At 44.0% G+C, this 14424-nt stretch overlaps 1 protein-coding gene across 2 annotated transcripts in view; it reads right to left on the bottom strand.

The window, feature by feature from the left end:
* Nucleotides 1-2745: 2745 nt before the first annotated feature.
* The window catches only part of TGFBR2 (transforming growth factor beta receptor 2), a 59401-nt gene continuing 47722 nt past the window's right edge, over nucleotides 2746-14424 (bottom strand). For both annotated transcript variants that reach the window (XM_041466570.1, XM_041466569.1), the window contains 2 exons: nucleotides 8591-8718; nucleotides 2746-5111 (listed from right to left, as the gene is read on the bottom strand). In XM_041466570.1, coding sequence (XP_041322504.1) covers nucleotides 4932-5111; nucleotides 8591-8718 — 308 coding nt within the window. In that variant the 3' untranslated portion in view covers nucleotides 2746-4931. The remainder of the gene's footprint in view (nucleotides 5112-8590; nucleotides 8719-14424) is intronic.

Genomic DNA, 14424 nt, shown 5'->3' with positions numbered 1-14424 from the left:
ACCCGGGGGAGAGAGAGGTCACTGTGCAGCCCTTGCTGGGCATCTGAAGGTGCTGCGGAAGAGGAGTGGTTGGGAAGGACTGCTGGCAGCCTGGGCCTGAGGCCACGGATGAAAGAACAAAGAGCAAGGTGAATTGCTTTTTGTTTCTTCTTCCACAGAAAATCCTTGCTGCAGCAGAGGAGAAAGAGAAGTGTTTTCAGCTGTGAGTGCTCCCCCCTGTGACACAGGACAGGCTCAGCCTGGGAAGAAATGCCAGGGATCTTTGCTCTCCCTGGTTTCACATGGCAACATCTTTGCAAGAGAGATGTTTTAGCAGTTAGGGTTTAATCATGCCAAACTTGATCAGGTGACTGTCTAATCTTTTTAAGAGTTTAGCTACCTAAGAGAAACTATCTGAAGAGATTGTTTTATCACCATTACAGCTGAGCAAATAATTCACAACAGATAATTTATGAGCTGCCTTTTGCCTTTGCCTCTTCATGAAGTGATTAAATAGTACTCAAAGCATTCATTAGTCAAGAAATTTAAATCTATTTCCTGGGCATGGTCCTCTCAGGAACCTCACAATTTGGCTGTATTTCAACAAACCAATGACTGTCTCCAGCTTTCTGCCCATGAGCAATACCATTAGCATCCAGAGGTCAAAAGTAGGTGAGAGTGGCCAGTAGGTCAAGACATGGAGAGGAAATGGGGTCCAGATGACCAGGCTGGGGCACCCTGGGCTCAAGCCAACTGAGTCTTGTGGGTTGTGCTGGGAAATGTAACCAAGTAGGACACAGGTGTCTGAAAGAAAAAAAAAATAACAAAGCACCAAAATCCTGCAATGAGGGGCATCACTTATATTGACCCAGGCTGAAACTCGAATGAGAGAAAGAACTAAGGATAGGGAAATAAATTAATCAATGTTCCTCTGGGAGGAAAGGAAGCCCTTGGGCCCCAGTACAGCTGGCTTGACAAGAGGACAATATTGCAGGTGCTCTATATGTGGGCCAGTTTGTTTCCAGGTGCATTTGGAATAACGATGTCTTAATGCTTTTCTATTACATTTTTTTCTCCTCAGAAGCTGGGTCATGATTTTTTCCTTATCATTCATGTCAATTCCAGTGGCAATTTGGAATATCCTAGAAGGGGGTGAAATCCCCACTGTGCTGGAAATTATGTGAACCAGTGACACAGAGGCAGGCTGCACTGGGAAACCTCCTTATCCAGTAGAGACCACTGCAAGGTTCAGCAGCAAAGCCAAGGACTGCTTTCTGCACTGCACAGCTGGAGCCTCCTTGCTGAGGTGATAAAATGCTGACCGACGTGCTAATTAAGAGCTGCTCACAGCAGGATGTACAATACAATATTTAGAATAAGGAAGGTGGGCAAAACCTTAACTGAAAAAAAGAATTAGAAGTATATAGAGTACTTTATTTCAAGGATATTGTGTACTTCAAGACCAAAAGATGTGTGGAATTTGCCTGCTACATTTTTAAAAGGCATTTGCAACACTTTCTTGCTGTGTTATGCCAAAAGGACTCAGACTTTGAGCCAGCATAAACAGGATGCCGGGGCCTGAAGGACTTTGCCAATATGTGGCCAGTAGTGGGGACTGCTGAGGGGTGGCCACTGCCACCAGTGCACTGGCACACGCTAGGGCCAGCCACAGGGATGCTTGGCTGCCAAGGCTCAGCAGGGCACTGCTGGAAACCACAGAGGTGTGGGCAGTGAGCCTTTGCATCCTGTCGGGAAGCTGAGAGCTGTTCTTGCACTTGGCAGAGGGCAGCTGGCTTGAAGGAAGAGCTGCTCACCTGTGGCTGTCTGCTTGAGGGGCACCTAGGCAAGGCCTCCCCCACAAAACCCTCCTTTTGCCAGTTTTAGACCAGATGTGGCCACTGTCCTTTGTGCACCTGACACTGCCAGTGTGTGCTCTTCTGTTCAGAGCACTGAAATCACTGACATCCTGTGAAATCACTGACATGATCAAAATCCCACAAGGCCTTCAGCAACCTGATTTAAGGTGCCTGTTTTGAACATGACCCTGGGCCAGGTGACAAACAAGCACAGAACAGACTTGGATGCCCCAGCCAGCCGCAGTTATTCTGTGATTTTGCTTGACTCATGAATGAAGATCTGTGGGTGCCTCTTTGAGGTCAAAAGGAGATATTTTGAGGTCAAAAGGAGATATTCAGTGCAGCCAAGTATGAGGGCCAGTGGTGGTTTTGGCACAAAAATACAATCTATGAAAAAAATGGTCATGTCTGGAGCATCTCAAATGCCGGTATCAAACACTGGTGGATGGCACCCTGCGCAAAGGCTTAGATTCAACCCAAGAAACATTCGAGACAATTTAAAGAGGGCAGGAAGACCTTCAAGATCACAGAATCCAACCGCTAACCCAAAACTGCCCATCCATGACAAAACCATGTCTGGAAGAGTCACATCTACACTGAGACCCAAGCAATCCAGAAGTAGGAAAGCACCAGCTGTAAGCCTTTTCTCCCTCCCTTCCTTTGAGACTAGTGAAGGTATAACAGTGCAGGGGCTAAGGGGCCAGCAAGTTTGGCCATCTGCTAGTGCTGTTCTGCTGAAGGGCAGGGTGGAGACTCGGGGAAGGAGTCATTAGCAAAGCAGGACACATGCACACTGGACAGACTGAGACTGACATTCAGGCCCCTGGTGGGAAGAAATGGACTTGAATCATTTTAGGATAGGGTTCATTTTAGGAAGAGGCCTCTCCCTAGCCTGGATGCTCCAGAGATGAACTTGTGTTGGTGTTATTTTATTTGCTCCAATAAACATTTGATTTATACAAAACAAAACAAGACAAAACCCCCCTCAAAACAGTTTACAAAGCAAGTTAAGTGTTTGAAACTTTTGATATACAAGAGTATATATTGCTCACATTCCTATTTCATACATGATGTACAGGTGAAGTATTCCTTAAAAGAATAAAAATTTTCCTTTACATGTAGTGTTAAGAAACCCCATGAAAACGTCAGTACTGTCAGGAACTACTGGTCTCCATTCCTTGACCTTCTGTGTGGATGGAGGAAGAGAAATGGGCCGAGATCTTCTACATGCCTGGATGCACTCCCCACCCACATCTCCTACCTCTGCCTATGGCCCTGTGAATTTACAACATTCCACCCATACAAAAATGCCATAGTATCGCTAAGTTCCACTGTAGGTGTGGAGGTTTTGCCCCACTCTGTTTTAACACCTCTGAGCAGTTTGGTTAAAATGCAAAAAAAAAAAAAAAGTGTTTGCCATCATAAATCTTAACTCCTACTTGAATAAGCATGATTCCTATTGACTTGCATGGCAACATTTTTGAGAGGAATACTGATGTACTGATGTTTATCTGTCAAAGGTGTTTAATAAGCCACACCAGATACATGTGTCTAGGATTGGTTTGTGCTGGTTGAATTTCTAACTTTCAAGTCCTGCTGACATGCCATAAGGAAGAGAAAACAGGATAAACCACTGTAAAGCACTTAAAGACAAAATTTTTAGCATTTCTTAAACACACTGCTGTCATACATATAGGCCCAATGTGATGTCAACTGTCTCAAGCATTTTGGGGAACTGAAAAAATGTAAGCAAAGTCTGAAAGATCCCGCTGAAAAAGTCTTTCTTTGTTTTTGGTTTTTTGGTTTTTTTTTTACATTCTGTGAATTGCTGACTTGCTGAGGCAGCCCTAAATGCAAGCAATGATGAGGGCAGGATATGCCATTAACCTATTGCTATGGAGCTTTCCCTCACCTCCAAGGTCTTTTTGCAAAATCAGGGCAACAGCTGTTGCCTCTTACTTTAGAAAGCATGGAACAGTCACACTGTGGTTTGCCTAGCAATTAGACACACTGTACAGGGAAAAAAAGCTTTTTCTTATAGCAAAACAAACAAGGTAAAAGACAGGGGGAAAATAATAGGACTGCCCACACTCAGAATGCACAGCAAATATAAAACATCTGCTTGAATTGTTGCTGGCCCTGTCCTGTTCTCTATGGTTTGGGGGTGGGGATGGGAGGAGGAGAAAACTGATCCTGCTGATATTTTGCAACCTGTTTGCAAGCAGCATGAATTCAAAGCAATAAACATACAACATTAATGAAATTGATAACAAAACACACATGTGGGAAGGACCAAACCTCCTCACATGCCTGTTCTGGAACACTTTGAGGACTTTGGGGTTAAGATGAGAGGGAAAAGGTATTCCTGAACTTTCCACAATATGCTGCAGACAGGACCATGCAAGTACAACTGCGAAGTCAACTTGGCCTGTCTGCTGTGACACTGCTCCTGCAACTGTGAACAGCAGGATGGCAGCCAGGTGGTCAAGCACATGCTTTGAAAGTCATCTTCTTATTGCATATTATTCCTATTTTTTGGCAGAACGCTTAGTGCACAGTTGCTGGTGTGGTGCTATACCAGTCTCCCCAGGCTCCTTCCCTAAAGGGTGGGATTTCTAATGCACTGGTAATTTCCTGGAAGCCTTTTTTTTTTAATAACTTTTCTTTTCCCAGGACATGGCTGTTTATAGATATATAGATATAGATATATATATATATATACACACACACATTTTTATATATATATATGTATATATATATATATATATAAAAATAGCGCCTTCATAGTTATATACAGGCATTAATAAAGTGCATAATGTTATTGGCTATTTTCAAATCCTTTTCCTGAGGAAGTGCTACCATATATAGCTCCTCCTACGACATGATGCTGGCCGCCAGTGCTAGGGTATGACTGCTGCTCCCCCAGCTTGTAATTCCCAGAATACATCTCCCTGTCCAGAGCTGGAGCCTAAAGGGAGTAGTGACAGCCTCAGTCCTCTAGGAAGCAAGTCAAGGCACCGATCAAGACTTCTTCCTTTGCCAAGGTGAACACGTCTAGGAGCGGCTTCCCTCCGTTCCGGAGCTCTCGGGCACGCGCTACTTCGCGGTGGTCATGGAGCCGTCCTCGGGAATCTTCTCCTCTGAGCAGCTCCTTCCCGAGAGCCTGTCGTGGTGCTTGAGCTCGCTGAAGCGCTCGGCCACGCACTGCGCCGTCAGCCGGGCCTCGGGGTCGTGGTCCCAGCACTCGATGAGCGTCTCACACACCATCTGGATGCCCTGCCGGGAGCACACAGACAGCAGCCGTGAGGGGGCCAGCCACCAGCAAAGCCTCTCCCAGAGAGCTGCTTCAGTGCCCTCCGAATTTTGGGTGTTATTTCATGTGTGTCCTGGGGGTTCTTTATGGGATCTGCTGCTTCTGTCATGGGGGCATTGTTTTCTTTTTGTTTTGTTTTAAAGAAACCCTACTACAATATTTTCAGCACTGTAGTTGGAACTGTCATTTCTGGGCACGTGGTCTGATATGTTATAACAAGAACAACGATGCTTTGGACTCGTGATAGAGAATCAAGCAGGGGTTTTTGTTTAATATATATGATCAAAATTCTTGGATAACATGACCTCCTGCTAAACCCATGCCCTTGCAAGTCTGAATGCTGCTTGGCTTTTTCAAACAAAATTCTGATTGCCAGCAATATTGGGCTGTACATCAGCTTTTTATTAATTTCTTGTAGACTACCTATATCTATGTGCAAATATGGGCTACAGTCCCCCGAACACTTAAGCACATCACTCACAGTTGTAACTGTTTAACCTTCATTTCAATTCCAATGCAAATGTTTGCAGGAGCAAAAAACCAGTTGCATCTCTGTAATGAATTTTATAAACATGAAGTATTTGCCAGGAAACTGTGTTTTGCTTTATGGCACTAAAAGCCCATTAAGTAGGATTTATCTTAAACTTATTTAAAAAAATAACATTTCACAACACTGCATTAATTGTATCATCTACCTAATTGGTGATGTTGACTGATGTCAATGCTAATAGCAGAATGTTACTGTCTGTATACAAATAATATTAGTTTTCTGCTGGCATTGAAATTACAAGCAGTAAATTAAATTAAATATTAAACATTAACTTGAAATCAATAGTGCAACAAATCTCATTAAGGGGGGTGTGGGGGTAATTGTAATATGTAAATCCATTCCAGAATTTTATCATGATGAATAATGAGTTCATTACAAAAACAGAACTGCAGAGGAAGGAAATGAATATGGAAGAGCCATTACAGTAAGAACAACTTCTATGGAGTTCAAAGCAGATCCTCAGCTGCTACAAACCATCACAGCCCTGCGGAAATTGATGCATCACTGCATCTTAGACAGCACAATGTGAAACACTGAAGGGATTCAGGCAAAGGGAATTAAATCCACCTTCATTAAATGTCCTCTAAGCATGTTATCAGGCATCTCCTTCCTTAGACTCAGCTGAGCCCTGTTGGGGCCAGCTATGCCCATTCTAGTGACACATAAGCACAAGTGCATGGCCCTCCCAGTTGGTGGGGTGCTCTGTGCTGGGAGCAGTTTGAGGTGTGGGTTTTAGACAGGGAAGAAACTTCTGAAGTCAAATGCACGACACCTAGGCCCAAATCCATGATCATTTTACTTGCTTTATAAACCCAGAGGTGATGAAATCCACAGTGTATCCTACAGCTCTATCCCAGCACCTCAAGCTGCAGCTCTCTGCACACTCAGCCCTGCTGTCAAGGGCTTTTAGTGCTGTTAGTATCAGATACCCAGGTGTCCCTCAAAATTCAACTTTCTTCTCTCATTAAAAGGCCCTCCTCAATAGCCCTGCTCCTCACAGCTGAGTACATAAGGAGCAAGTCCCTGCAGTCCAGGAAGGGGCTGCATTCTGCCATAGTCATCAGGTGGCAAGTGTTCCTGGTTGGAAAGATGATTGATTTTAGCCACTCACTTGGTCTTTTTAAAGTAGCTGTCAGACTGGTTTTAACTTCCCAAATGGAATTAAAAAGGGAGTGTTACATTGCTCCTGAAGGATATAGTAGATGATATTCTTGGTTGCTTGGGCTTTTATAAAAGTTTGTGATACTTTCCTTTTGTCACTAAAGACCACTCAGCATATTTCACTGAGAGTGGAATGACCAAGCCTCACTTCTCTAATATCTCTACTGATAAAACTATTGAGAGAAAAGGTGAATAAATGCATGTGTTTGGCATGTTTCCATTGAATTTCATCTACTGAAAAATCTACTATTGCCTAGGAAGTGCAACCGTGGTGCTTGTGAATGGAGGAAGCTGACAAAGTGCTTTGTGATATGCAAGGGAAATGGACTGCTAATGCACAACCTGAATAAAACCAGACTTGCTTGCTGAAGACTAATTTCATGTTTCCTTAAACCTGTCAACAGCTGGGATACAACTATGGTTTCCATGGTAAAGTACTCAGATTTGCTTTCTCTGCTGAAGATCCTCTATAGTAGGATTGTCTCCCTGGAAATGAGGTAAAACAAATTGAACAGTCCCCTGTTTGCAAAGCTACCAGTGGTGAATGAAGAAGGGCATCACGCTGCTTTTTTGGTGTTGAATAATGCTGAAACCAGCCTGACTCAAAGTTAAACATCTTGATAGTGAGGTGAAGATGTAGTAGACCTGGTGAACTGCCCAACAAAGGAACAAACAAGTGATACTTATCTAAAGCTGCTGAGCTGACTGAGCTGGCCTGGAGACATCTGACTGACAGTATGTTGCTTTAGAATATGACAGCCCAGTCCCACTTTTTAACAATAGCATCTTCTAACATAACCCTTCTTGGAGAGAGTGTACAGATTCCTCCTCTTGAGGAGTCCAATGCCTCAAGGTTACTCCCATGCCCTCAAGGTTACTCCTCGAGGCTGAGTGGAAGAGATTTTCCTAAGCTTGTTGGCATGGGTGGCTGACATCAATCTTAAGTTAATAATTGCTTTTGCTACCTTTAGTATAGCTGCTTTAATATGATTGCTTCAATATTGCTTCATAGCGCACACTATATGAGTAGTTACAGCTCCTATACTGTGTAGTACATAACTCTAAGACCTTTTTGTCTAGTCATTATCATAATAAGTAATTTATATTTTTATAACTAGTTTGGCATTCTTAATCATGTGGGACAAAGTTGTATAATGGCTCAATTGCACCTATATAATCTTTAAAACGTAAACTGTTGACAAAATCTGGAGCTAAGACTGAGCCCAGCCACACCTAGACACCTCTCTGAGAAGGAGCTTAGAAAGCAAAGGAATCCTTTCTGTACCTCACGACTCAACAGGAGGGCTTCTCTAATAAATTTTGTCTGAAGCTCCCATTCTGCCTGCAACAGAGGCCCATGTGTGAAGTTGTTTTCTTTGCCCTTTCAGAGCCTACACACAGTGTGCTTTAAGGGCCTAACTATTCCGTGGCTCTCTGGATGATTTTTGGATCTCAGGCTTCCAATGTGTGTGTTTTGATTGCATTTAGATTACACTGGTGTGCAGCAGGAATACCAGGGCATTGGGGCAGGCACGGTGAAGAGCACTATGGTGTCTGAACCACGTCAGCATCAGTGCCTCTCTGCACTGATGGAGTTTCTCCATGTGTGACAGACCTCTCCATGCAAAGAGAGGTGCAGCCTGCTGGGCAGGGCACTGAGGTAAGGCTCAGGCTTCAGGCAGCAGCTAAATGCACAATGCAGCTCCCACTGCCCACGTGTGGTGCTCTTACCTGATGGTTAAGCCAGGAGCTGGGGATCTCGGGTCGCCCTCTGTCTCTCAGGACATTGTCCTTCATGCTTTCCACACAGGGGTGTTCTCGCACTTTGGAGCCGAATGGGGGCTCGTACTCTTTCACTTCTGGGAAAGAAGCAAACACAGGGTATTTAGCTGGGCTGTGCTGGTGCCAAGAGTGAAGGGAGCTGGCTGATTTCTGGGAGTAGGAATTACTGATTAGCAGCTCGCTGCCACTGTTCTGCCTGACCAGCTCCAAACAAAGCAAAGCCAGTTGGCATTTTCAAAAATGTTTCAAATGTGTTTCTCACACACACTCTCTCCCTCCCCTTTTGTTTCCTAGCCAACAAAACAATTCTCATTTAAACTCCTGAGTACATAATAATATTAGCAACAGTTCAAGAAGCAGAGTAATCTATAATGGTTTGTGAGCCTTTCAATCTCTGCCGAGGTAAAATGCACAGGAGGTTTAAGGTGAGTTTTGCATGAGCCAAGCTTTTGAACAGTTGGTCACCCTTAGCTCTCCTGGAGTCCACACACACTTATCAGGTTAAATATAAACTGAAATTTATCTCGGTCATGGTAGATGTGAATGTGTGGATTGCTAGGACAAAACAGTTGCTTGGAAAGGGCAAAGATACAGTTAAGGAGCAATGCTGGAAGCTGCCACACTGCCCTTGTTTACTCCTAAGCTGCATTCTTTTGTAGAAAGTAGTAGTCTGCTCTTATTTTAGATTTCCTTCCCAAAATGGATCAGTTTTGGCCTGTGATACAGGGGCACAGCTTTCTGAAGGGGCTGCTGCCACTCTAGTTTTTGTTTGCATGTTGCATATTTTCTTTGCTTTTCTTTGGAGAGAGAAAGGAAAAGGCAGACATATGGGACCTTTGGAGAAAACTCAAGAAATCTCTGAGAGCGGAAATATTATAGTAGATGCTGACACAGTGTAGAAAATGCTGTGGTTTCTTTGGGAACAGATGGAGACTTTACTCACAGGCCTAATGACTTGCTGCTATCAGATAAAGATTTATGAAGCTGGCCTGTTCTGCTGCCTCTTATTTCTTTCTAGGAATTAATTGAGGGCAAGAGAAACTGAAGTATAATCTACAAAGCAGTCTGGAGAATGCATGTGAATGCCCAGATGATGTGTGAACAGAGACAAATGAGCAGAGAGACAAACCACTGCTGCATGATGCTACAACCAAGTTCAACTGCAGTGCCTAGTGTTGCTTACTGCTCTAAAGGGCTAAAAAGTGCCGAGAAATATGAATAAGGATTAAAGGCCATAAGAAATGGGAAGAACATCTAACACTTGGGTTTGTTTACTTTGGGAGAGAAAGGAAGGGATGGGGTCATATAATATGTTACTGAAAAAAACTAAGGATCAAGACAACACAGGTCAGATCCTTCTGTCATGTCTCATGATAAAAGCAAGGTAGTATTGAAGAAAAATATCTCTGGATTTTTCTCCAAAGCCCTGAAGTCAGGCTGTAGATCTCACTTGTATGTGATGGCCATGAGACGAAGACTTTATCAGGCTAATGCTTAAAAAGAATAGCCAAGTTACAATAACAAACATTTTGGAAGGGATATTAAACCTTTTGCTTCAAATGCTCAGCATTTAGAGATTCAGCTGCAAACAACTGTGTGCAATGCAGCACATCACCCCACAGATGCCTCCTGCAGAGCTCTTCTTTCTTCTCCCTAGCCATCTGCTGCTGGCCACTTTCCACAAGATGCTCTGGAGAATGGCTATAGTTGAGAAACAAAACTCCCATCTCCTAAGACCCAAGGGCCAAAGTCTGCTTCGCTTTCTTTCCTGTACAAGAATGCAAACCAGTTTCACCCACATTAATCTGAGTCTGAGATGACTCAGCCAAAGTAAATTTACAAGACTTTAGCCCTAGAAATGAATTGGGAAATTGCCATGTTGCTAGTCAGACCCGGGTTAGCATGCAGCGGATGCACAATGATTATATTGCACATACCTGTATGTTCAAAGCTAACAAAAATATTAAAGTTCACCGGGACAATTTTAATCACATGACCTAGATGGCCATTTCCTGCACCATCTCCATCAGTCATGGCTCAATTGTGGCAGTGGTCATGGACACCAGCCAAGGTTCTGAGATCTTGCAGGGTGAGGAGTTAAAAGAGTCTCAATGGCCAACAGAGGGAAGCTGGTACTGTGGTGCTGACTTGTTCCCTCTCACTAATTTAATCTCAAGGTTGCTCAAGTTAATGAGATGGTTCAAGCAGGAGAAAGGAAAACCTTTCCTGGGAATTGACAGCTTCATAATACATTTTTTCTGTTTGAGAAATTGTTTGTAAGTTATGACCATTCCTCTTCCAAATACGAAGACTGAATAAGTTCTTCAGGTCTGGATTTTTTGTTGTTGCTTTGTTTTTGTTTATGGTAAAGAAAGAGAAATTTAGGCCAGTTGCCAATTCACTGTAATGACTTTCTACTAATACAGTCATGCCTTCCCTCAATTTGAAAAGCATGCGGCATCTCCTTGCTATTTATTATCATGCTTCTCTTTCCCTTAGAAAGTAAAAAAAAGCCCACTAAATCCTCATGCAGTAAGTCATCCTAATGCTGTGGAATCTCAAGTGTCAGACACATTTTGCAGTAATAGCTGGTGTTATTCCTGGATCATGTTTACGTGCTGCAGTAGAGGTAACAGATGTCAATTTGAGGTAGGTTAAGATGTTTGTGGCTAGATGCCTGTGTGTGGCTGTACACAGATGCTGATTCTATTGCTCATGCTTTATATGTTTCTTTTCACTGGTTTTAGGCTGGTTGGGCACCAAAAATGACAACTGAAGTACCATAAATATGTCAGGAACCACGAACTACAGAACCTTCAGCATTCAAAAATGGCAGACTTCCTTCAACTTTAACCTCCACCACTTAATCTTTATGGTTGAGAACTCACTTGCACTACTAACTGCTGTACCTCTAGTTTTTGGGTTTTTTTTATATTGGCCTAGCTATAGTTTTCAGAAAGGCTGGGATTGAATTTTTAACCCCAAACAGAGACATTACAGAAAATCTATTTGTTCTGTGTGATGAAAGCTTGGAAAATTTAGTTCACTTGTGGTCTTTTTCTACTCTAAGCTTTTTGCAGTGAAATTTTCTTTGGGTCAGAAGAGCATACCACAAACCCTGTTGATACTCCCTTATGTGATCTGTCTTATTGATTTCAGTGGGACAACTTCTCATGCTGGATGATGTTTTATATGCAGAATCAAAGCAGGAGTGAGGTGAAAGGCCAGCAGAAGTCAACTGTGAGGCACAGTCCACAGCAGACAGCTTGTGTTTGGGAACTTCTAGGCTCCTTTGAAATGCCCCTTTATTTAGAGCTTATGAGGGGGAAGAAGGGATAAATCAATTGATGGTGGAGCTACTGTGACAGCTCATGCAAACACAGGTAAGAGTCCTTCAGATAGTGTCTTTCTTCATGCTTGAAGAATTTGGGTAGTGAATCTGCTGACTTGCACTAGTTGCACAAAGAGAAAATAATGCCCAAAGCAGAGACCCAAAAGCTGTTTCATGGCTAAGTTTAACATGCTGTCAAATGTTTACTTCATAAATTTCCCTAGGTTTCCCTGTTGAGGGAAGGATGCATTGGGATGAGTGAACTCATTGTGCACACATACCTCCTAAGTGACTTCCCATCTGATGATCAAAGACACAGCCACCCTTCTACAGGTTTGGGAGTGCACAAGCCCTGCCATCAGTGTAGGCTTAGAGGCTGCTCAGTCAATGCACAGTGAATCCTGAGGTGGGAAAGTGGCAAACACAGAGCACATCAGTGCTCAGCATGGGGTGTGGTGCAGTGACCTTATCCACTGCCACATGGGCTTGTTGAAGGACAGCACTTCTACCTTACATGCAGCACTCTGGTGACACTGGGAGAATTTCCAGGACACAGGTGCCTGTCATGGGGTGACACTGCACTGTGTGGATCTACCAAGCAGGGTTGTATGCCACTACAAGCCAGTGCCGTGCACACATGACCTGATTTGCCTCTGATTCACAGAAGGAGAACTTTAAATCAGCCCCCAGCTGCAGCCACCTCAGGGCCCACTGGGCAGGTACAGCCCTGCTGTACAGGCCATCTGATTGCTCCCTGCTGCCAGGAACGTCACTGCTCCACGTCAGTGTGATGAAAGCTGAGCACTTCATGAGGTACAGGATGCACAAATGTTTAGCTGCCAAACTGTGGCTCTTGGCTGACTCTTCCCAAATAAGCATAAGATTACTCCTGATTTTATTCACGTGAAACACAGCTCTGGTAAAGCAAGGCTGCCATTTTAAACAAAGCTCTGCTACTACACTGAAGCCAGCCACCACTCCAGGCAGTACAATAACGCACGAGCAACATCACCATTTTCTGAGGGGTTTCTCTTCCCCCTCTTCACCAAACCCACGCATCCAAAAGTTCCCTTTCCCCTCCTTCTCCCCTGCCACCCCCAACAGTCCCTCACCCATAGCAGTTGCGATTCAAACCAGATGGTTTTCTTTTCTTTCTAGGAGGCTGTCAGAGAAATTACACTTGTCTCAGTCACCAAAGCTGTGTCACCCTGAAAGCAAGTGGTTGAGATGAAAATTATATTTCTTACAACGTGCAGCATCTGGTGCACAGCTGTTGTGCTGAATGAAATACCAAGTTAACAGCAGCGTGGAACAGTTGAAGTTCTCCCCAAAGTAGTATTGCTGAGTTTCTAAATATGCCTCTTAAATTATACTCCAGTGAAAAATCAGTCAACCTCGATCTTTGCCTCTGTCTCCCTTTCCCTTGTGCCCCATTTTTGCTTCTCCATATTTAGCACAACAAAGTAACGACGAACAGCGTGGCCTTTCACAAAAGCCGATCCCCACCTGCTTATTTACTACAGCAGCTTCACAGTATGGGTTGTGCTGCTGGGTATTTTTGTTTAAATGTCTGCTGACTGAAGGGGCCTGGCATAGTGTGGAGGCTGTGTTTGACAAAGCATCTGTAGTGAAAGGACCTGCCTGCATCACCTCCCACACTCACCAAACACCTGCATGCTGACAAATGAATCCCGAGAGCTCCCTTTGAAAAAGAAAGAAGTCCCTGTACCTCCGTGTGGCTGAATGGCAATTAGCACCCCTTCCTTACATGTTTCCATCCCTAAATAAAGTTGTTAATGCTGTTGTCTTGGCTAAGACTCCCCACTCTTGCCCTCAAAACTGCCCTGAGCTGACACCACAGCCAAGCCTGGCCCTGCAAAGGCAGAGCCTAGATCTTTTAGGCTCCTTTGAAGGGACTGCCTACAATCAGGTCAGCCTACCCTGCCTCGCATGCAAAGACATTTTTCTCATTGCCAAACAGTCTAGGAGTAAAAGAGGGGTTTGCATGAGCAGAGGCAGCTCCTCAGGAAGGCTGTGAGGAGAGGAGGGAGTCTCACAAGTGACAGATGGAGAAGGAAAGCAGAGGGAGAGCTGTAGTCATGAATCACTGTAAGGGTATTTCACCAGCTGGCTGCAAAGACAACCAGACTGCTCCAACCAGGGGAAAATCTGAGAAGGAAATGAGAGTAATGGTGCACTGCTGTTGCAGCTCAGTACCAGTGACAAGTTAAGGGATCTACATCCTGGGAGTTGTGTTTAACTGCTTTAGCCAGAGATGCTAACAGCAAGTTCCAACCTCTACAGATCTGCCCTAGTGCTCCTGGAGTTTTGCTGGGGACCTCACCTGAGGAAAGATGACTGAAATAGGGAAATAAAATTCAAGAAATGTGTTTCTGGAGATGAGAATGACTGAGGGATGAAATGAATAGGGAAAATCAGAATTTGGGTGCGG

This window comes from Pyrgilauda ruficollis, unplaced genomic scaffold, assembly GCF_017590135.1.
Source record: "Pyrgilauda ruficollis isolate IOZ18807 unplaced genomic scaffold, ASM1759013v1 scaffold2, whole genome shotgun sequence".
Lineage (NCBI taxonomy): Eukaryota > Metazoa > Chordata > Aves > Passeriformes > Passeridae > Pyrgilauda > Pyrgilauda ruficollis.
Note: the sequence above shows the minus strand (reverse complement) of the source record. Positions and strands in the feature narration are given on the sequence as shown.